Genomic DNA, 24,599 nt, shown 5'->3' on the forward strand with positions numbered 1-24,599 from the left:
AAGACAAGTCAAAAGTCAACAGCTAGCTTCATCAATAACCTTAATATCTAACAAAATCCATCAGTTATCTTTACGAACTCGCATTGACAATAATCAATATCAGACACATGCTCACTCTGTAACCGTAAAACAGGATAAGTGAGCGTTATCCGTAATAGTGAAATGATAAAGAAAGATTATTCTCCCCTCTTTTACATCACAGGTATGACGTTACTTGGACCATTTTCGTACGGTAAACAGAGTTCCCTACTTGCCAACCGACTGGTGCAGTTCAATTCATTCAACATATACTCAATTTGTACAATCCTCATAGTCTTCACATTGAAAGACAAGTTATTCGACAGTGCGAATGTTATCTAAAACAATGGCCGGACATAGACTCGCCACTATTTTAAATTTGTTTTCTCTCCATGTCTGATTTTATATATTTTCTAAAAATTATATACGCGTTGGAACTACCTTCTTCAGTAACTCCCACTAATGTACCTTATTAAATTATATGATGATGCGGCCGTGGTGGCCGAGTGGTCAAGGTGTCCAGACATTTTATCACTAGCCCTTTACCTCTGGGTTGCGAGTTCGAAACCTACGTGGGGCAGGTGCCAGGTACTTACCGTAGGGTAGGTCGGTTGTTTTTCTCCGGGTACCCCAGCTTTCATCCACCTCCAAACCTAGGTAGTGTGTCTGATAGACTTTATGCTGGCTTGTGTATAGATCTCTTTGGTAGATGTCGCCATGAGACTTCAGCGAATAGTGCAGAGGTAAAGGTACGAGACTCACTAGAATAGTCTCCCTTTAAATGGTAATATATACTGATATTGTACACTATATTTCAAACCATATCTAAACGTTATAGCTAACTTTAGTCTTCTTTTTCCTTGGGCCTCTACAGATATTTGTTATTATTACACTAACAATTTTACGTCGTACGCAGGAGCACACATGCTTATTAAAAGTAAAATAAGATCGAATCAATGAATAAGAAAGAGTAAATGGAAAAGAGGAAATTTGTACTTTTCAACAACAAATGCCTTGTAGGTTTTATAAAGTGCTCAGAAAATAAATGCCCTAAAATGATTACCTTGTCCATTCCTTGTAGAATGATTACTTACATACATACAGATATAAGCAGTGAGCATATAAATATTAGATATGCAGAAGAAAGAAATCATATAAAAAAAATTCTTAGGCATCAGTACCTGAGAGTTTTGAAAATGTAGATAGTGTACTGATTACACTTTAGACCATATACAGTTTTGTTGTTCAATAAAAATGATAAGTCCTTACTGTTATCATTGGTGCATTGTTTATTCCCCCTGTAATCGACCGTAACAGTAGAATTACGGTGTCCTTTCATTGTCAGTATTATGTTGTTTTTATCTGAATATGTAAATACATTAGTATTTACCTTAGGGATTATCCACACCTTGTTATATGAATATTACTTGCGACATTTGCGACATGTTAAAATAAAAATAAGATAATAAAGAATGTTTCCGTGCGCATCGAATGTTTTTTCAGCGACAATGTCCATGTACAAACACTAATTTGGATGAATTATAATAAAAGCTCCTCAGAGGCACTTACTGATACAAAATTTACAAATGAATCATGGCAAATATGCCTGTTCAATCGACATAGTTGACAGTGTTATGTTTTGTAGCAATATAAGCGATCAACAAGTTCGGAAATGAATAAGGATAACCGTATCAGATTATTTTATACAATGATGTTGTGAAGTTTGATGGCAATGTAGACACGTCTTTATCTTACAAATACTTATTCTTTTTTAAAACCGCGAACAAAACTGCATTGTCCTTTTCATTTAGTGGCGAAGGTCCTCATTTGAAGTCGTTGTCATAGCATCATTGTATTGATATTCACATGCTTGTAATGATTAAACAAGAGCCCCAAGGGCCTTTACGGTCATCTGACTCTAAATTAAAGACCCTTATACTATTGAAGTATGTATTCTCTGTAGCAAGTATATAGTGGCAATGGTGGCCATGGTGGCAATCTTGGATTTCTGACCGACCACATAAACAACACTTGGTCAGGACAGGATAATTTCTAAGTTAAAGTTAAAGCAGAATCCCACTGGCGGAATTTCAAGTTTGAAATAGGTGTTGTTCAGGAAAACCATCCTAACCAATTTCAATCTCAATGGCACCAGTGGAACTGGAGAAGAAGTTTAAAATGTGTTTTTCAAGATTGCGGCCAAGGCGACCATCTTTGATTTCAGACACATCCAAAAAATAGCAACACTTGGTCAGAATCATCTCAGGGTCTTTTCAGGTAAGTTAGTGCTGAATCCCAATGTTGAAACTTGAGAAGATGTTTGAAATAGGTGTTGTTCAGGAAAACCATAATTGTGCGATCATGTTACAAAATGGCCGCCGTGGCTGCCGTGTCAAAGTTTTTACGCGGTCGAAAAATAACAACACTTTGTTGGCTCTCCTTCCTTAGTATCCTCACTTATTTCCAAGCTCAATGGCACAAGTGGAATTGGAGAAAAAGTTTAAAATGTGTTTTATCAAGATGGCTGCCATGGCAACCATCTCGGATTCATTTTTAATCGGCCCAATAAATAACAACACTTGGTCAAGATCATATCAGGATAATTTCAGGCAAGTTTCAGCTCAGCAGCACTGGTGGAACTTGAGAAGAAAATTATAATGTGTTATTCAAGATGGCGGCTATGGCGGCCATCTTTGATTTCAAATCGGCCCGAGAAGAAACAACACTTGGTTAGGATCATATCAGGATCATTTCAGGCAAGTTTCAGCTCGATAGCACTGGTGGAACTTGAGAAGAAACTTAAAATGTTTTTTCAAAAGGGCGGCTATGGCCTTCGGGTCAGATGACCTAAAAACTGATTTATATATATGCATTTCAAAACGATCTCCACTCATTAATTGATACACACATAAAGAAAAAATGACATAAAAGTATGATATAATGATACTATATATATGACAGGATTATACAGGAGACATTTAAGTAAATAACACATTAAGAATTCAGAATACTGAATATAGAACAGAATCTTACAGCTGTTCCTTCTTCTAAAATACATCGTACTTATACAGTATATGAGACATTTCTGTCAGTTCCATATGACAATTTCACATGTTTATATACTTGTATGCATGAGGGACGTATAAATATAACAACCTTCTACCTAACTTTTTGGCAGAGCAATAAGCATAGCGTCTGGAATTCTATTGGCGGCCATTGTCAAAGTACAATTTTTGCATATAATTAACATTATTATTAACCAATGATCATAAAAAGAATGAAATCCGTCTAGTGCTTGTTTTCATTTAGTTCTGATTTAATATAAAATATTAATTGATTTATTTTTAAATTAAAACAAAATTCTAAAAAAAACTAAAAAAAAAAAAAAAACTTTTTAAATGCCAAAGTAACGATTCCAAACTAACTCTCTGTGATATATGAAATTCTTTACACTTTAATTATTTCATTGCTTAATCACAATCTGGTGAAATTCCTTACTTGATGTTGTCATCGTTTCATACGAATATGATTCGCAATACTATGCAGCTAATGAGTAAACCAAAAGTGTGTATGATCTCCCTTTGTAGAACGGGGGCGACGGCTGATGTTGTTTGAGCAGTTTTCTTTGTGTTTGTGATCCAATCATTGACGGTCGTTTCCAGTACACTTAGCGGCATAGCACCATTCGTCAGAATCACTGAGTGGAAGTCACGGATGTCAAACAAATAACCTAGGTTGAACAAAATATTTACATTTCATATAAAAGGAATAAGCAGTTGATATTTAGTAACAGTATAAATCTTATATGATCAGATTGCACTCTGTGTACGGTAAAGCCCCTATTTATCATATCTACTTTAGTCTCGAACAATTATGCGACATGTGGGTTAAAATGATGTCATGACCAATTATCTCTCGCATCGCTATTCAGTGGAATGAGATGATTTGGAGCTAATACTGAGCTCCATTTGTAGGCAAATTTGATATACAAGTCTTTATGTACGAGAAAAAAAAAAGCTTTTATGTGTGCTTTTCTCGTTTGTCAAAGTTTCAGACAACTATATCATAAACAAATTGATGTCATTAAGGGAACATACTGTTACCTCGTAGTTCACTGTCAATGAACTTTGACAGCTCCTTTCATTATTATACGAAATGCGATAAGCAAAGTGATTATCTTACCCATTCAACTATATAATACAATTAAGTAATCATTCGCAGTATTTTGTTGTCAAAAGTACACAATCTTTTTCAAAAATTTCAAAAGTGTTTAAGTGTCACCTTTCTTCAACCTTTAACATTTGACCAATGATAATCATTTAACCACGAGTTTGCCTTGATACATGCTCAATATACTAATTCAATATGTTTAGTTTATTCATGCCAAAAATCTCGCCAGTTATTGGACCATTTGCCATTGTTACGTTATTCAATATTCAAGAACGGTGTATCACGTATTTCTTATGTATCTCATATTGCTAGGGAAATATAATACACAATGCCTAAACTTCAGCTTAACATCCCCTCTGTAACATCATTTACATATTTTTGTAAGTAGTATTTCATATACAAATATTATTTTAGTTCTATTCACCCTGCTGACGAATAAATTGCGCAACTGTTTTCACATACCCAGTTCCGTTTCCGCCTTGGATCGCAGCTCCCTTATGCGAATTTCTCCGAACTTGTATCCACACGCCTGTCCGGGCCAGGTGATGTACCGGTTAACCTCTATAGTTATGGCTTCAGTTGAATAGGCGGTGTAATTTAACATGTAATCAATAGCTCTTTGTTGTTCCCAACTGTAAAACATTTAATCGATTCATTCATGACCTTTTATGATTTAAACTTACCCCATCTATACTCTTACGAATAAGGCACATTTTTTTCTCCGAAAATCAAAACAAACTTTACATGAAAAACATCTGCTCATCCTAGCCTCTTTCAAGTGGTTCAATTTGCATGTAGAAATGTTTTGATATGCCCGGTTTTGATATATACAATTATGATTCGAAAACTAATGTAACATTTAGCAATACCTGGTAATACACGACCATCAATTCTTCCCAAAGATTTAATGTTACATGTACTGCTAAAATATCTGTTTATTCTAGTTGTATTTCTGAATTCTTACGTCTATAAATCCAGAGTTTCGATGTTAACATATAAGTTCTTTTGACATGCCGAAAATTGATAATCGCGTTGTCGGTCTTTGAGAGTTTATGGTATTTCCTTTGAAGACGTTTTCATTCACTTCTTATCCGTATTTGTGATTGTCTAGTAATAAGGAGTAAAAAGCAAATATCTCCTCGTCTATAAGAGACTAATGATATGCTGCCTCATATGGCATTGATACTAACATAAAATTAAATAGTTATTTTAACTTGCAGATAACTGATAATCCCGTTATAAGTCTTTGGGAATTTATGGTATTTTCTGCATATTTTCATTGTTCCTTTGGTATTGATATATATTTTGCTTTTTAGGTTTTGAAGTTTTAAGTCCCAAGCAGATTTTGGAAAATGCCAGGGCATGGACCCCGGGTTCATCCTTTTTTAACATGGTATCTCTAGCAGGGGTCTCTTTAACTTCGGTGATTCATAATTTTCATTTCATCATATTTGCTATTCCAACTTCCAACGTTCATTCGTCAACCACATGACTTTTTATAGTAATTCATAGTTTTCTGTTGTTGCTTTCTAGAACTTACTTGAAGTAATGGAGGCCCGTATCCACCACTAGTCTACAAGCTCGTAACATTTCCGCACTGTACCGACCCATCCTGTCAATGGTAACGTTTAGTATTCAACATACGGAAATAAGTGGCAAGTGATGTAGAAAAACGGCATCTCTTTACAGTGGACATAGAACAAAAAGAATATTGCATGGGGTCACACCAACCATACTTATGACTGCACTATTTGCATACACATGTAAAACATAGCAATTTATTTTCTGTTATTTGGTTTTGTTTTCGTATTTCTTTTCTTAAGTATCATATTTTCGAATCTACTCGAGTGTCAATTTTATATGTTATATTAAACGGGAAACCATTCAGTATCCTCTATTTATTTTCTTTCTTTCAAAATGTGTTAAAAATTGACCATTTTAACGACAATAGATAAAGTAACTATGACTTCTATAACTAGTCGTGCAGTTGCGAGACATGTGTGATTTGCATTGTTCGCTTACATTGATATTCATAACCAATTTCTGTTCATAGTCCTTTAACCCGAAACTGCAACGCGAATGTAAATACGCCATGAAATGTGTTGGCTTGGGGATATAAAAAGGATCTTAAATGAGTTTTCATTTCAAAGGAGTGTTTTATTTATGTGGACCTTGCAAGCAAATATAACAGGAAAGTTTCACATTCACACAAATTTAAAATACTTTTTGATCACATAACACAAATAACTCCCTCTCGTTACGATTTCAATATTTACGACGTCACGAATGTATCACTGACACAGCCAATGGAAACGCTCCAAGGTGTATAATACTAGTGACATATGCAAAAATATTACATGGGTGAATTCACTGGACAACACGGCGATTACGATTGTAACCTGATTCATATAAATAGTCATTATGCTTTGTAACTTGAGCATTATCTCTGATTACGTACAGCTCATAGTCGTCTTTATAAAGTCCCATCTCCTCACCGAGATATTCGGCATACAAGGCCCATCCCTGTATTAAACAAATTAAACATGCGTAAATGTATGAAAACACTGGTAATTAAAAGTTAGGAGGGAAATCATTATGTAGACATTGAAATATAATATATAAACATAAGTTTATCGAACAAGCAAAAATATTTCAAAACCAAACAAATAAACAAGTCAGTGCACTCCTATAGAGCTACAACCAAATACAATTATTTTGTATATACATAAATAGCATTCAACATGACGGGGATATTGTAAAATGCATTCCCATTTTAATCGCAATACGGCTTCGGTAATTGAAAACATTAATATAACAACATGTATGATAACTACAGTGTACTTGACAGGCAGCTGCCATAATGTTACTTTATATAGCATTCAACAGCTGATAAAGAGATGGCGTTTTGTTTCTGTGTACAAATTTACCTAGAAGTATATGATTGGGCTATATTAGACTAATACCCCAAAGTAGAAAGCTTGTATTGCTTGAGAGTGACGGTTTCTTTTATGTCGAATATAAGTGCGCCATATATCACAGTTTGAAAATATGTACAAGTAAGCAATCAGGAAGGATCATGCAAATTAGCATACATAGTTCAAGACAGCATACTCAATGAAAGAAAGTATATCGTATAAATTGTATGTATATATTAACAAAGCTAATCAGCAAAGGGCATTGACAATACGAAATCATTATATCCATGTAAAAAGAAAAGCTTGTACATAATTTAGAGCCCTGTTAATCAGTAATAGAATTGGGAAACAAAATATGAAGATCACTTTAAAACCTCTCATAGCGCTTCATTTGCAAACATTTTAAGAAATATTTCGAATGGAAAAAGGACAAACTTAAGCCATTCTGAACATATCTATAAATGTAACGATAATATATCTGGACGAAATACTTAAACACATTGAAAACTTCACATTCATTACGTCATTTGTGTAATAATAATAAAAGTCACCTTTGTCTACTCAAAGGCTTACTGAAAATGTACAATGCCAAGCATATACTGTAATGGGATATACATGAATAGATAGTATGTTTCAACATGCAAAAGTAGCTACACTTATAAATCATAAAAGGGGAAGAAACTCTTATCATCGTTCTCATACCATGCATGATTAATTTCACAATACATTTAAGTGAGTGCCTACCTTGCCTTTCATCACAAGCGAAATTAAATATCTACATTTCACACATTATCATACTATTTTAAAACCTGATTTCCTTTTCTACCGTTATAAAATCCTTTGTTTATGTGAGGATATGACACAACTTCCCTTTTGAATGTAAACACTATTCGTCCCAAACATCACTAACAAGTCTGTGTGAGTGGTCCTGAAGTGGTGATTTGTTTTCTTCATTTTTGATAGTATCGGATACAATAAAACTTACAAAAAAGATTTTTCATTGTTATATCTTTTGATTAAAATATGTATATAATAAATGGACTTTTCGAATCCTTTCAATTAAACAAGTTGTGTTTATGATAATGCATACCTTACCTCAACGTAAGCAGTATAGAAAGGGAAATAAAAAGGAACGTCATAAAACGAATATTCTAGTTGACTTCGGAAGTCAGGCAAATCAGCTTTTAGACCAACGATATGCTGAAAATCAAAAATAAACTGGTCGTAAGAATGAGTGATTCTGTATCGTCACTGTAAAAATTCAAACATGACATTCATTACATGTCCGGTGTCTACACTAAGATAGGTTACTGTAGCTGAGGACATACATTGATGTGCTTTATAACCGATACCACAGTATCAAAAATACACAATTTATGTCATGGAATACATCTTTTTTTAATTCATTTAACACACAAAAGAACGGACAGATTTGTTTTGATGGTATAGTTATTTTATTTAATTCCTTACCTGTAGGTGGTGTCCGGGGCTGGCCTCATGTAAAGCCAGGCTCATGAATTCATACGTAGGGCTAAAACGAAATTATATAAGTATAATGTGTCAATCCATTAAATTATACTGAGATTTTATCAATCTACGATCTTCTTAGATTAAAAGGTCATGCTACATATGCTAACATATATTTTTGAAGGCTTGAATACACAACAAAGATGGCGGGACCCATTCACCCTTGATGCTTCTGTGCATTATTCTTACTTTTCCCTCGGTCGAAATAAGTTAACGTAGAAGAACCCTGGGGATTCGTCCGTAGCCGCACCATATGTTCCTCCTGGTCCGTCATTAGACATCTTCTCTACCCTGGGGATATAAGACATTACATGTGATATCAGTGGAGACATTGTATTCTGTCTCACATGTCATATCAGTGGAGACATTGTATTCTGTCTCACATGTGATATCAGTGGTGACATTGTATTCTGTCTCGCATGTGATATCAGTGGTGACATTGTATTCTGTCTCGCATGTGATATCAGTGGAGACATTGTATTCTGTCTCCGTGTCATATCAGTGGAGACATTGTATTCTGTCTCACATGTGATATCAATGGAGACATTGTATTCTGTCTCACATGTCATATCCGTAGTGACATATGTATTCTGTTTCACATGTCATGTTCGTGGAGACATTGTATTCTGTCTCACATGTGATATCAATGGAGACATTGTATTCTGTTTTACATGTCATGTCCGTTGTGACATTGTATTCTGTCTCACATGTCATATCAATGGAGGCATTGTATTCTGTATCACATGTGATATCAGTGGAGACATTGTATTCTGTCTCACATGTCATGTTTGTAGAGACGTTGTATCCTGTCTCACATGTGATATCAGTGAAGACATTGTATTCTGTCTCAGATGTGATATCAGTGGAGACATTGTATTCTGTCTCAGATGTGATATCAGTGGAGACATTGTATTCTGTCTCATATGTCATGTTCGTGGAGACGTTGTATCCTGTCTCACATGTGATATCAGTGAAGACATTGTATTCTGTCTCGCATGTGATATCAGTGGTGACATTGTATTCTGTCTCACATGTCATGTTCGTGGAGACGTTGTATCCTGTCTCACATGTCATATCAGTGGTGACATTGTATTCTGTCTCACATGTGATATCAGTGAAGACATTGTATTCTGTCTCACATCTGATATCAGTGGTGACATTGTATTCTGTCTCACATGTGATATCAGTGAAGACATTGTATTCTGTCTCAGATGTGATATCAGTGGTGACATTGTATTCTGTCTCACATGTGATATCAGTGGTGACATTGTATTCTGTCTCACATGTGATATCAGTGGTGACATTGTATTCTGTCTCACATGTGATATCAGTGGTGACATTGTATTCTGTCTCACATGTGATATCAATGGAGACATTGTATTCTGTCTCACATGTGATATCAGTGGTGACATTGTATTCTGTCTTACATGTGATATCAGTGGTGACATTGTATTCTGTCTCACATCTGATATCAGTGGTGACATTGTATTCTGTCTCACATGTGATATCAGTGGTGACATTGTATTCTGTCTCACATGTGATATCAGTGGTGACATTGTATTCTGTCTCACATGTGATATCAGTGGTGACATTGTATTCTGTCTCACATGTGATATCAATGGAGACATTGTATTCTGTCTCACATGTCATATCAGTGGTGACATTGTATTCTGTCTCAGATGTGATATCAGTGGAGACATTGTATTCTGTCTCATATGTCATGTTCGTGGAGACGTTGTATCCTGTCTCACATGTGATATCAGTGAAGACATTGTATTCTGTCTCACATGTGATATCAGTGGAGACATTGCATTCTGTCTCACATGTCATATCAGTGGAGACATTGTATTCTGTCTCACATGTGATATCAGTGGAGACATTGTATTCTGTCTCACATGTCATATCAGTGGAGACATTGTATTCTGTCTCACATGTGATATCAGTGGTGACATTGTATTCTGTCTCACATGTGATATCAGTGGAGACATTGTATTCTGTCTCACATGTCATGTTCATGGAGACGTTGTATTCTGTCTCACATGTGATATCAGTGGTGACATTGTATTCTGTCTCACATGTCATGTTCGTGGAGACATTGTATTCTGTCTCACGTGATATCAGTGGTGACATTGTATTCTGTCTCACATGTGATATCAATGGAGACATTGTATTCTGTTTTACATGTCATGTCCGTTGTGACATTGTATTCTGTCTCACATGTCATATCAATGGAGACATTGTATTCTGTATCACATGTGATATCAGTGGAGACATTGTATTCTGTCTCACATGTCATGTTCGTGGAGACGTTGTATCCTGTCTCACATGTGATATCAGTGAAGACATTGTATTCTGTCTCAGATGTGATATCAGTGGAGACAATGTATTCTGTCTCAGATGTGATATCAGTGGAGACATTGTATTCTGTCTCATATGTCATGTTCGTGGAGACGTTGTATCCTGTCTCACATGTGATATCAGTGAAGACATTGTATTCTGTCTCAGATGTGATATCAGTGGAGACATTGTATTCTGTCTCACATGTCATATCAGTGGTGACATTGTATTCTGTCTCACATGTGATATCAGTGGTGACATTGTATTCTGTCTCACATGTGATATCAGTGGTGACATTGTATTCTGTCTCACATGTGATATCAATGGAGACATTGTATTCTGTCTCACATGTCATATCAGTGGTGACATTGTATTCTGTCTCACATGTGATATCAGTGGAGACATTGCATTCTGTCTTACATGTCATATCAGTGGAGACATTGTATTCTGTCTCACATGTGAAATCAGTGGAGACAATGTATTATGTCTCACATGTGATATCAATGGAGACATTGTATTCTGCCTCACATGTGATATCAGTGGAGACATTGTATTCTGTCTCACATGTGATATCAGTGGAGACATTGCATTCTGTCTCACATGTCATATCAGTGGAGACATTGTATTCTGTCTCACATGTGATATCAGTGGAGACATTGTATTCTGTCTCACATGTGATATCAGTGGAGACATTGTATTCTGTCTCACATGTCATATCAGTGGTGACATTGTATTCTGTCTCACATGTGATATCAGTGGTGACATTGTATTCTGTCTCACATGTGATATCAGTGGTGACATTGTATTCTGTCTCACATGTGATATCAATGGAGACATTGTATTCTGTCTCACATGTCATATCAGTGGTGACATTGTATTCTGTCTCACATGTGATATCAGTGGAGACATTGCATTCTGTCTTACATGTCATATCAGTGGAGACATTGTATTCTGTCTCACATGTGAAATCAGTGGAGACAATGTATTATGTCTCACATGTGATATCAATGGAGACATTGTATTCTGCCTCACATGTGATATCAGTGGAGACATTGTATTCTGTCTCACATGTGATATCAGTGGAGACATTGCATTCTGTCTCACATGTCATATCAGTGGAGACATTGTATTCTGTCTCACATGTGATATCAGTGGAGACATTGTATTCTGTCTCACATGTGATATCAGTGGAGACATTGTATTCTGTCTCACATGTTATATCAGTGGTGACATTGCATTCTGTCTCACATGTGATATCAGGTGAGACATTGTATTCTGTCTCACATGTCATGTTCATGGAGACGTTGTATTCTGTCTGACATGTGATATCAGTGGTGACATTGTATTCTGTATCACATGTCATGTTCGTGGAGACGTATTCTGTCTCACATGTGATATCAGTGGTGACATTGTATTCTGTCTCACATGTCATGTTCGTGGAGACGTTGTATTCTGTCTCACATGTCATGTTCGTGGAGACGTTGTATTATGTCTCACATGTGATATCAGTGGAGACATTATATTCTGTCTCAAATGGCATGTCTGTAATTACATTGTATTCTGTCCCGCATGTCATTTACGTGGTGACAATGTATTCTGTTTTACATGTGATATCAGTGGAACATTATATTCTGTCTCAAATGGCATGTCTGTAATTACATTGTATTCTGTCTCGCATGTCATTTACGTGGTGACAATGTATTCTGTTTTACATGTCATGTCCGTGGTGACATCGTATTTTGACTCACGTCTCATGCCCGTGGTGACATTGTATTCCGTCTCAAATGTTATGTCCGTGTTGACATCGTATTCTGTCTCACGTGTCATGCCCGTGTTGACATTGTATACTGTCTCACATGTCATGCCCGTGTTGACATTGTATACTGTCTCACATGTCATTTTAGTGGTGACATTACATTCTGTCTCATATGTAATGACATCGGCATGTTTCATTGGATTATCATCTGTTTTTTTTTTATTTTTTGACACTAAGTGTCTTTCGCGAGCCCTACCACGTACTAAATGTATGTATATGCTAGCTTAGCAATTAGCTTATTTTATGCTCGTAACTCATTTCAAGAGCTTTTTATAATATTGCCTTTAATTCTGTTTCATGTCATTATTTTGTATAATTTTATGGGACGTGACTTTTTGATTATGGCTGCTGATGACGGAATTGGATGTCAGGCTTCTGATTGGTTAAACTGGCCTGAGGGGACGCATCCCTATTCTCAAACAGCAGCCATATTGGATTTTTAGACACGCACATACATAAGTTGTAGTTGCCAAAGTTTATTACAAACCCACCCTTATCTTCCCCTTGTTTGTGGTTGGAATAAGCAAGTGGTACTAGATTGTCACCTTGATAATTAATATGATAAGAAGGTAGTTTATTATGTTTTGATTATATTAGTGTAATTCCGATTCGGTGCGAGCGCCATATTGGCAATATGTATTATTCCTTAAACGTTTATATATAAGTCAATTCTAAACTTTCCAATGTACATCCTACATTCAGTTCAGTCCAATGTTTTCCAGAGTTGTTTTTTATATAAAGTCTTTTTATCTCTGCATGGTTTTTAGCCCAGGACTGGATCTTTATTTCATGTTTTGTGGCGGTTTTTCAACCCCACTAAGGATAGCATAGGTTCGGCGGTTTTTATGTCAACCCCACTAAGGCTAGCATAGCTTCTTTTATGTTTTTATCTACATTTTGATATTGATTGTAGTTGCCATTATTGTATGGGTGCAACTACTTTGCAATCATGAAAATTATTTCATGTTAAAAGCCACTAGGTGGCTTTCTCAGTAATACATTTAAATGTCAACCTGGTGGGTGGCCATTTCAATTTCATATACTTGTTTGAGTTATTCTTGATATATGTGGAGAGGCATAAAAATGGTTTTGCTATACTTGCACAATAGGTATATCTGGAATATCCTTGAAGTATAGCGGCAGTTTCGGGGCGATCCTCTCATCAATAATGTGCTCATACTCCTCGATGATTCGGTCCTGTAATATTACATGATGTGATAAAACAAAGATTTGAACAATGCTCTGACGCTGACAATGCTGTTTGGTATTGTTATATCGTACACATACCGACTATTGAAACTAATCATGTAACAAAGCTTAAAGTTATAGTGTTAGCAATAACCATGTGTATTAAAAACTGCATTATCTTTTGTAATGACTGCTCGAAATCTCATCACGTACATATAATAAACAGATGACCATGAATTTGTCATGATATTAGGAACAATACAGTCGGCTTATCTCCATTTCTATTCAATCTGTTCTCTGTTCCAACGATTCTGAGCGGCCTCACATTCGTAGACAGACAGGGTCTCTGTAGACTATCGCAAATGATATATCTGTCCTATGAAAGCTTCTATTATATCTGGAATTAATCATATTTTGGAGTTTGATGCAATATATTTACCGCATCATCCCATACGAATCTAGAGTCGTTATTCAGGGCGGCGAAGTATTCCTTAACGTTCCCGTCGAACTGTTGTCTTTTCATCACCTGTTTTTAAAGCAAATATAGATATCAAACAGAAAGGATTTCATAACCTAAACATTCATATTGGAATAACTCCATGTATACTATTTTGTTTGATATCAATTTTGAATATTGGCCTTCCTCTCTACTGTTTTGTGCAAGATCGCTGTGTCAAGAGTTCTTGCATTCCAATTTGTTATTTCAATGAGATATCAGAAGGAACAATAATATGGTATCATAGTGATACGCATGCATAAAAGTCAAGGTTCTGAGCGATGGAAAAAGCACTTCTAGAAATTACACTGACAATTAAAATTATCAAAAGTGTTTCATAATTATATTTTTTTATCTGTTTGCTGTAATATAACGATAACTCATTACTGAAATTGTAAACGTGGAATTCCCGAACCCCAATGGATGATATGAAGACTACAGCAGAAGCACACACATTTAACATGTTTTGGTAGATCCTCTCGACCTCCTGCAGGCCTAGATTATGGACTTCCTCTGGTGACATGTCCACCGACAGATGCCACTTAAGACAGGCCCTATAGAATTCCTCCCCGTTGGCTAGAGTGTTGACTCCTATACCGGGTCTGGTGTGTGCCATGTAGACCTGATGATAACAATACAACATGACCAGGTAGGGTATCCAATAGATATCTAACCATGTATATAAAATGTTCATTATGTTTGCAATATGATGTGTTATTACATATTAGAATATGTGCAACACTTCAATCATGGTAAACGGAATATATAACTATTGAGATGGTCTTTAGATTTTGAAAAAAATCACATACTGTATATACGTATGTTTTTGTATTTAACTCTCAGATCCGAGCTATGTAATTTTGAAAACCATACATGAACAGCATTTGTAATCAACGTCATTTGAAAGTCAAATATTTTCAAAAATTAAAACAAAGTGAGTTTGTTTTATTAATATTACAGTTAAGTACAAAACTTACATTTTCAACATAATCTTTCAAATCGCGGTACGCTTGGATAACCGCCTGGACAGTCGAAGCTCCTCTCGCTTGTAAATCTAGTCTGAAATTTATTAAGGTAGAATGTGCTGCATATCTATTATGACTATTTAAAATCTTTATTTGTTAATTTTTCAATCCTGTATTAAAGTATAGGCGAACTTGAGAATGAGCTGACGAACTTAAAAACAAAACAAAAAAAGCGAGTACTCGTTTAACCAATCCAATATACTAAGTTAAATAATCTTATCGCTGCATTAATTCATCAATAACTCGTCATTAGACAGACATACTTATCCTCGACTGTGATGTATTCCGTATCGTTAAGTTTCCCTTTGAAATGACGATAGAAGTATGATTCCTCTGTAACATTGACTAGAAGCTGCCCGATTTGTTCTGGAACTGGCTCCTACAATTAGACACATGTATAATTATTACAACATATTTATGGTGTCCGACTATGGTGTCTGGTAAAATGAAAAGCACACGTTTCTGAATGTGTATACCTCAAATAAATGATTCAATGCAAAGGTATCAATGTTGGGTACTTGTGTTTAGTTGTAACCACACGTGCACAGTGTTCAGCACATGTTTCAAAAAACGATATATTTCTCTATCAAATACGCGCATTCACCGAAAGCAAGCTGATTCTCTGTGGTAAGTAACTTAACACAGCTTGCAAAACACGCCCAATATATCTGATGAAAGACATCTATCTAAACAATGCACAGTGGTTATAATGTTGTTGCAGTCGATATGACATCAAGATGTATCGTGGGCAAATGTTAATATAGTCAAATTAACGTCGAACTAGCGACTCTTCGATCACGTAATACAGCGTCCTACTATCAAACTGCCCTGTCTCAGTAAAGTGTAGATATACACCTACATATAGACACCATTGACAATAAATATCAGTGTTTATTTTTAGTTTCAGAAAAGCAAATAACATCAAATAGGAACATTTATTTGCTGTCTAACGATCAACCCATATTATGCATCCACTTGAAATAACATACAATGGAATGTCTGTGTAGCGTCCTGTTCAGTTCAACAGATTTCTTCATGGTATCAATAACATCTTTGATCTGTAATGAAATACAATGGAAGCTAAATAAGTTGTAAATGTAGGTCCATAGCTATATATTTTTATATAAGATTCCCATGAATCAACGTAGAAAAATAAATAAAAGATGCATTTAAATCGATGTGTAAAACTGAGATCATGTTTCGCCCATTTAGTGATATAATTTTAAGAGCAAATGTCTCTGGGTAAGTCTACACGGCAAAGTGTTACGTAAATGATTAAACACGTTTAACCAGCTTCATGCTGTAAATACAAATGGAAGAGAAAGCAAGTATCATCTAGCCGGTTCGCTTATTGCTTTTCAACAGTAAAGTGCTTTTCCTACAAATAATTATGACCGACGAGAGTGATTGTTATTTGGTGTTAAACTTGGTTTATATATCATTAATTACCTATTTCATAACTTCGGTATTTAGGTTCTAGAACAAAAAATCTATCCACAAGACCGAGTACAAGGTTACATGTACATCGTAATATACATTTTCCAGACTCAATATCGTTTTGTTGTCCTTATATAAATAGATAGATAAATAAAACATACAGTCAACCATCGTTAACTCGAGGTCATCGGGATCGTGGAAAAAATTCGAGTTATCCGAGTCTTCGAGATAACCGAGTTTCAAGGTAGACGTGTTGGTATATATATATATACTTTAAAAAAATCCTTATCAGAAACACACCTATTTGATTTCAAATAATAATCATAACAAAATCGTATTTATTATACATACTAAAAACGATATTTTTAATGAATATATTATATTGTATACAGTATGTATGTTCAAGCACAAACAACTATAAATTTGTTTATTGCCATTCCGGTTTTTGACTCATCAACACACAGGCAAAATTCATGTACCAGATTTGGGATTCCCTGTAGTCGTACGATGTAATTCTCAAAGTCACCTCTAGTACTGGTCGATGCCATTGACACCGGGTAATCCAGATGTATCCCTCCTAGAAAATTCAGCGGGTTTATGGAACTGTACCTAAGTAAGACAAAACAACCATCCTAGTTACCCCTTATATTATCGTCCTATATAACAAAGTAGATTATCAATAAAAATACAACGTATTGATATCATTTAATCTACAAAATACATATTAACTCTGCAATCGGTACAAGTCACAGTAAGGAATTATTAATCATGTTAGACAATCTGCCGTAAATATTCCCGATAGTGATCTGGTTGGAGTCTACATAGCAATTGTATAGAACATTGCCAACATTTTACAAACCAATGATAATTCATATTAGTGGGAGCATGTCTAATAGCATTTACACTTCAGAGTAAGTATTTGACACCAAAGTATGGACGGATGAACGGATGGATGAACGGACGGACGGGCGAACAATCAGATCTTGTGTGTAATTGTGTGTTTGAGGGTAAGAGTGTGAGAGGGTTTATGTGTGTGTATTTTGCGTCTCCCACAAACGACAAATATATCCTGACAAAATAAATCACTTATATACTCTACAAATACATTGAGTGAATACTGAAACAGGTACATTGCAACCCATAATGGTGATTAGATTTGAAAACTTGAATATCACTATACAGTATTTCAATTTATGTTGTGGTTGTTAAGTCATTACCCGTCTCCAGATCATTTAAATGACATAACGAAGTATAATGGTACATGATGGGCGTATGCAAATGAGAGGTCCTGCATTAACAGTATAGCCATAAATCAAATAATAAATTATATTAATTTACGATAGAAGTATTTGTCTTAGACTGTGAGAACCACCATTTGCATAACTCCCCATAAGGGATAAGCAATAAATATTGACATACAGTACTAAATTCCACCGATGTCATATTCGACCTTTACCTATAAGTTTTCGCGCTATATTCAAATTACGCGAATACTGATTCCCAAGTGTCTCACCCCTTTTCATAAGAACATTTTATTTCTGATTCTATCACGTTTTCTATGCAACGCTAGTTGTGATTGGTTTAAAACCGTGTATGATTTGCCAGTATTCCACTCTCGTGTCAATAAAACACGCTCGTGAGTCACGGCTGTTACGATATTTCCCCTCCAAAATCGTGCATTTGTAAACAAACATGGCGGCGCCAAAACGTTTGAACGTCGGAGACCGTGTATTTTACAACGGAGAAATTTGCCAGATTGTTAATTTCCATCAACCAAGAGCAGGCTTTGCTAAACAATATATTGTATGGTCAATTTCCACAGGCAACCTTTGGAGAGCATTTCTACATGAATTGCTGGCCGACATCCCCGAATGTATTGTACAGAAGCGTATCTTAAGACCTTTCATTTGTGTTATTCACCGATTAACAAATTACAATTTTACAATTGTCAGTTTTGCTTCGGATATTACGTGTGTAGGCCTAGTTGAGCACTTTAGTATAGGCTAGATCGAATATGCATAGTAAAGCTATCGATCAGCTGATCAATCAGGCAGAGCAATGTGAATGGGAACTTAATCTCACGATCCAATAAACGCGACAAGCAGAGTGAACTTCAGATCAAATATAACACCGTTGTTAAGAAAAGTGGGGGAATTTCCAACTGCAGGAAAATCAACATACTTGTGATTCAAAATACGGTCGGTCTTGCTTGGAAGTCGATTCGTTTTGTCGTCTTGGCGGGAAGCTCCGTATCGTTGACTGGGCATTGATAACGTTAAAAACCAATAGGCCTAGATCTAGAGTAGACCACTCGTTTATCGAATCTCTCCGATTTTTATTTAACAAACCATGAACCTTTAATAGGACGTGTAAAGCCTCGATTACATTAAACGTGTTAGGAGATTAATTCGCACGTCTTTCTCGTTGTGTCTTTCATGGTGAAAAGGCGGATTGAGAGTTTGCGGCTTGGGATTGACGTCAGCTTTTGAATATTCATTAGCACGCGCGCCTTGTCGTTTCTTGTGAATTGTAACAGCCATGTAGCGACACACGGTATATGGTAGAATAGAAGTAATAAACTTTGACTCGTGTATTGTTGCAGGATATACAACTCGGACTCGGATATTTTGCAATTTTAATTAATAACTCAGGCCGCATCGTTATTAATTTAATTGCAAAATATCCTCGTCCTCGTTGTATATCTGCAGCAATACACGAATCATCGTTAATTATTTCTTAAATATACAATCGATCAAAGTAGCGATGTGAGGGACATCGTAACGTAAGGTATCGTATAGTGTCATAACATCAAACGTGTGTAATATCTTATTAGCATGCCCTCTATTTCTTTGATGATTTTTAGCACATCTAGTGTTACTTTCTATATACTTTTTCACTGTTTGCCAATTCCGTTAACAGCAATATCTTTACTAGGGACTATGATGGTTCATTTCTGTCGAATAGATTGTGACGAAACTTCTCTTTGTCATTTAAATGCAATGCCATACATTATCGTTGTGGTTTTTGGAAGTGAAGGCATCGTCGTTATGTGAATTCCTATACGTTCACGGTTTTGATAACTTGTCACTGCATGATATCTTTATTATACGAAACAATTATATGTATATAGTTCAAATGTTTGCGTTAGATGTTAACAGTCGATTAGAAAAAAAACAAACAAATATCAATATAGAATCTACAGAGATCTAAGATCGTCCTATCTGTAACGCAGCTTTACCTGGCAGTAAACGCTCTCTGTCGTGTTCAGATTCAACTTTACACAAGTTCCGTGAGATAGTAAATGACAGGTCACTAATTTTTTAATATATGTATGTTAGGTTATGATCATACTGAAGTACTTACAATGCCCATTGGTGTCCCTCTAGATATGATGTAAATGTGTCCGAGAGGATGTCATAATCAGCCTTCTGAGTAGCAGTGAAATTTGTGATTGACACTGCCTTCAATCTTGTACTAAATTCTTCTACCTTGCTCTGAACAGAAATGGTATTTATTATTTAGATATCTGGTTCAATGATATATCAATGATGATACAGAATGTCTAAAAATGTCCTTGTCCTTTTACAAGGTTAATCAATTTCGCAACAGCCAGGGTCATAGTATTACTTGTTTTAAGAGGGAACAATTTTGGTCTCTCGTATGTCCTTTAAAATGGTCATTGCATACATGAAAAATTCATGTTCGAAAAGTCCTGATACGGAAAGTGTTTACTGTGACTCTGCAATGTCTTCTTAACAGGAGAAGACATAGATCTAGAGCACTCCCGATCATACAGGCCTCCAGGTTGCCTTTTTACGGCAAGGAGTGAGATGTAGCAGGTATTTCATCTCCTCTGTTCATACGCGAGTTATGTGTACAAAAACAGATAACTGAAACACGCGTAAGTATAAATAAAACACATTAAATGCAAAAGTAAGACACATACGTAATGGAAAGAAAACCACGAAATAAGATTATATATTAATCATTATCAGTTTCATAATTTAGACACAATGCAAAACATGTAACTAACTCGTTAAATAAGTTTAAGCTAACAGGAGAAATGGAAAAGTAGCAAAAAATGGCATCACCATTGATGGTTGAAATACTAAACAAACCACTAAAAGAATCAAGCAAAACAGAAATATTAACAAGAAGTTAAGAAACATGGCAAAGACAACAAGACACCTGTACAAGAAAACATCAGGAATAGAGGAAATATAGACAAACAACAACGGGAACTTCAGAAACATGTACAAGAAAACATCAGGAATAGAGGAAATATAGACAAACAACAACGGGAACTTAGACTGAGAAAGGGAAGTCAAAAACACGTCTGAAACAGGTAACTGCGAGGAAAAGAGACTTAATATAAATAGGAAAACAACCGATAACTCCCCACCACAAACCTAGAAAATAATCACTGAAATATATCGGTACCCGTACGATAGAAATACATACCTTCCTGGTGTCAAAAATCGACATATTGTATGATCGTAGTCGGTCGTTGTAGGCGTAATATCCTAAGAAGGTTGCGTATTCAGGGGAGTCTGCAATTCTCCATGCCCAAAATTCTTTCTCTAGACTGGTCACGTTGCTATATTGACCTGAAATCACGTGACCATTACAACAATATCTACATAAAGCAAAGATTAAATAATATTCTCGTATTGCAGCGTATTATTCTGATATCATAATTATCATGTTTACTTATATATACTTATTCCATGGGTCACTTTTTGGGTTGAGATTGAATATATTTTAACGAGTGGTTTCCTCATTATGCATGTCAGGGTAAAGTGTTGAATAGTAATCTCATACCATATATGTTTCCAAAAGAGTCAATTTGTTTAATTGATTTAAAACAATTATGAAAAATCGTACTGAATGTATGTAACAAATAAGAAATACACTTGAAATCAAATTGCATTATATAACTGTTTTGTCCGTTTACGACTCGTCAGTGACGCTGAGGATCCAAAGTGGTTTTAGGAGGCGACTAAACTCGAAACTGATCAAACGAAATATCAAAATCTTGATTGGAGATACAAAAGACCCCTAATTTCAGTAAATCAACATACGTTACGGTATTGGATTTCTAACGAATGTCAAGTGTAGATGTATTAATTAAAATGTGATGAGCATGTTACTCAAGATAAACATCTGGCACTGAAAAGTCCCCCAGCAGTGTCTACCACCTGCGATATCAAATGATGAATGTTGTAAAATACTGCAAGTGCTGAAAATCGCCAGGACGACCTCGGTATAGCTTTAGCAGTCATTGTACAAAGAGATAAGATTCATCAAGGTACCTGTCACAGTTGTCGCTAAAGTGACGAGACCGACAAACCCAGGTAAGATGAACATCTGTAGGTATAGAAACACATAATAAATACGATATACCCAATTAAACACACCCGTAATTTTGTTTTCAATTTCAACTGACGAAAAACTAATAATACAAATCATTCTGTACGGAAATCAAATACTTGTCACAACAAGATGAATTTTAATTAATGTTCATTTTATTCTAATTATCTATTTTTATTATGATTTCTTTTCATGTATTTTTATTTTTATTTAATCTGATTTTTTAATATCTAGTTATATTAATTTATTCATTATCATTATTGATGTTTTTATTGTTTTATTTATTTTTGTTTTGTTTTTTGTATTTGGTAAAGTGAATAACAGTTTATACTGATAGTTCGTAATTGTATCAATATGCTATAACGATAAAAATAAAATAACCGAAGAACACAACATATCTTATGTAAAGGTAAATCTGCTATAACTTAACCTTTCAGTCAGTCATCATTCTTGACTTATTCTCCACTGTATGTCACTGGATGATCCCTGAAACAACTCCTCTACCAAATTGATCTACTACCGAATAGATCCACTACCGATTTAATCCACTTCCAAATTAATCCACTACCGAATTAATCCACTACAGAATTGATCCACTACAGAATTGATCTACTACCGAATTAATCCACTACAGAATTGATCCACTACAGAATTGATCCACTACCAAATTGATCCACTACAGAATTGATCCACTACCAAATTGATCCACTACCAAATTAATCCATTACCAAATTGATCCATTACCGAATTAATCCACTACATAATTGATCCACTACAGAATTGATCGACTACCGAATTAATCCACTTCCAAATTGATCCACTACCGAATTGATCGACTACCGAATTGATCCACTTCCAAATTGATCCACTTCCAAATTGATCAACTTCCAAATTGATCCACTACCGAATTGATCCACTACCGAATTAATCAACTTCCAAATTGATCCACTACCGAATTGATCCACTACCAAATTGATCCACTTCCAAATTGATCCACTACCGAATTGATTCACTACCGAATTGATCCACTACCAAATTGATCCACTACCTAATTGATCCACTTCCAAATTGATCCACTGCCGAATTGATCCACTACAGAATTGATCCACTACCAAATTGATCCACTACCTAATTGATCCACTTCTAAATTGATCCACTACAGAATTGATCTACTAACAAATTGATTCACTACAGAATTGATCATCTACCAAATTGATGCAATACCAAATTGATCCACTACAAAATTGATCTACTACAGAATTGATCCACTACCAAATTGATCCACTACCGAATTAATCCACTACCAAATTGATCATTTACCAAATTGATCCACTACCGAATTGATCCACTTCCAAATTGATCATCTATCAAATTGATCCACTACCGAATTGATCCACTTCCAAATTGATCCACTACCGAATTGATCCACTACAGAATTGATCCACTACCGAATTAATCCACTTCCAAATTGATCCACTACCGAATTGATCCACTACCGAATTGATCCACTACCGAATTGATCCACTACCAAATTGATCCACTACCGAATTGATCCACTACCGAATTAATCCACTACAGAATTGATCCACTACCAAATTGATCCACTACCAAATAAATCCACTCTCAAATTGATCCACTTCCAGTTTGATCCACTACAGAATTGATCCACTACCAAATTGATCCACTACAGAATTGATCCACTACCAAATTGATCGACTACCAAATTAATCCACTTCCAAATTGATCCACTTCCAAATTGATCCACTACAGAATTGATCCACTACCAAATTGATCCACTACCAAATTGATCCACTACAGAATTAATCCACTACATAATTGATCCACTACAGAATTGATCCACTTCCAAATTGATCCACTACCGAATTGATCCACTTCCAAATTGATCAATTTCATAACGCTTTCATTGTGAATTCAAACAAAATAATATTTTCTAATACTCTGTCAACCACTATCAAAACTTATTATACAAAACATTTGTACACACTAGTAAACTTCATCATTCCCTGTACAAAGCCTTTGTAAATGAGAAAAAAGCGAATATGTACATTACCTTCGATAGATATGGTACATCACATTCAGACTCCACACTAGCAGACTGACTAGATAGGAGAGTTGTCAATGTACACCACCACATCGAAAAAAAAGTATACAAATTACCGTTATAAAACAAAAATAGGTATACCTTACACTTACCAGGTACTGATAAACCATGGTCAATAATCATAAAATGAGAACAATAAATGCACGCTATCAGGTATCACTATCAATTAAAATGTCTG

General features: G+C 35.4%; 1 protein-coding gene across 1 annotated transcript; it reads right to left on the bottom strand.

The window, feature by feature from the left end:
- Positions 1–1,750: 1,750 nt before the first annotated feature.
- Positions 1,751–24,531, bottom strand: LOC117341737. Its single transcript, XM_033903599.1, has 18 exons — positions 24,514–24,531; positions 22,242–22,296; positions 21,391–21,536; positions 20,293–20,423; positions 17,409–17,538; positions 16,482–16,550; positions 15,756–15,871; positions 15,445–15,526; positions 14,922–15,089; positions 14,411–14,497; positions 13,886–13,980; positions 8,820–8,921; positions 8,574–8,634; positions 8,199–8,303; positions 6,647–6,711; positions 5,729–5,800; positions 4,651–4,820; positions 1,751–3,748 (listed from the first exon to the last, which is right to left on the bottom strand). The coding sequence occupies exons 1-18, from the start codon at positions 24,529–24,531 to the stop codon at positions 3,534–3,536; spliced, it is 1,887 nt and encodes a 628-aa protein (XP_033759490.1). The 3' UTR covers positions 1,751–3,533.
- Positions 24,532–24,599: the final 68 nt, after the last annotated feature.

This window comes from Pecten maximus, chromosome 14 (genome assembly GCF_902652985.1).
Source record: "Pecten maximus chromosome 14, xPecMax1.1, whole genome shotgun sequence".
Taxonomy (NCBI): Eukaryota; Metazoa; Mollusca; class Bivalvia; order Pectinida; family Pectinidae; genus Pecten; species Pecten maximus.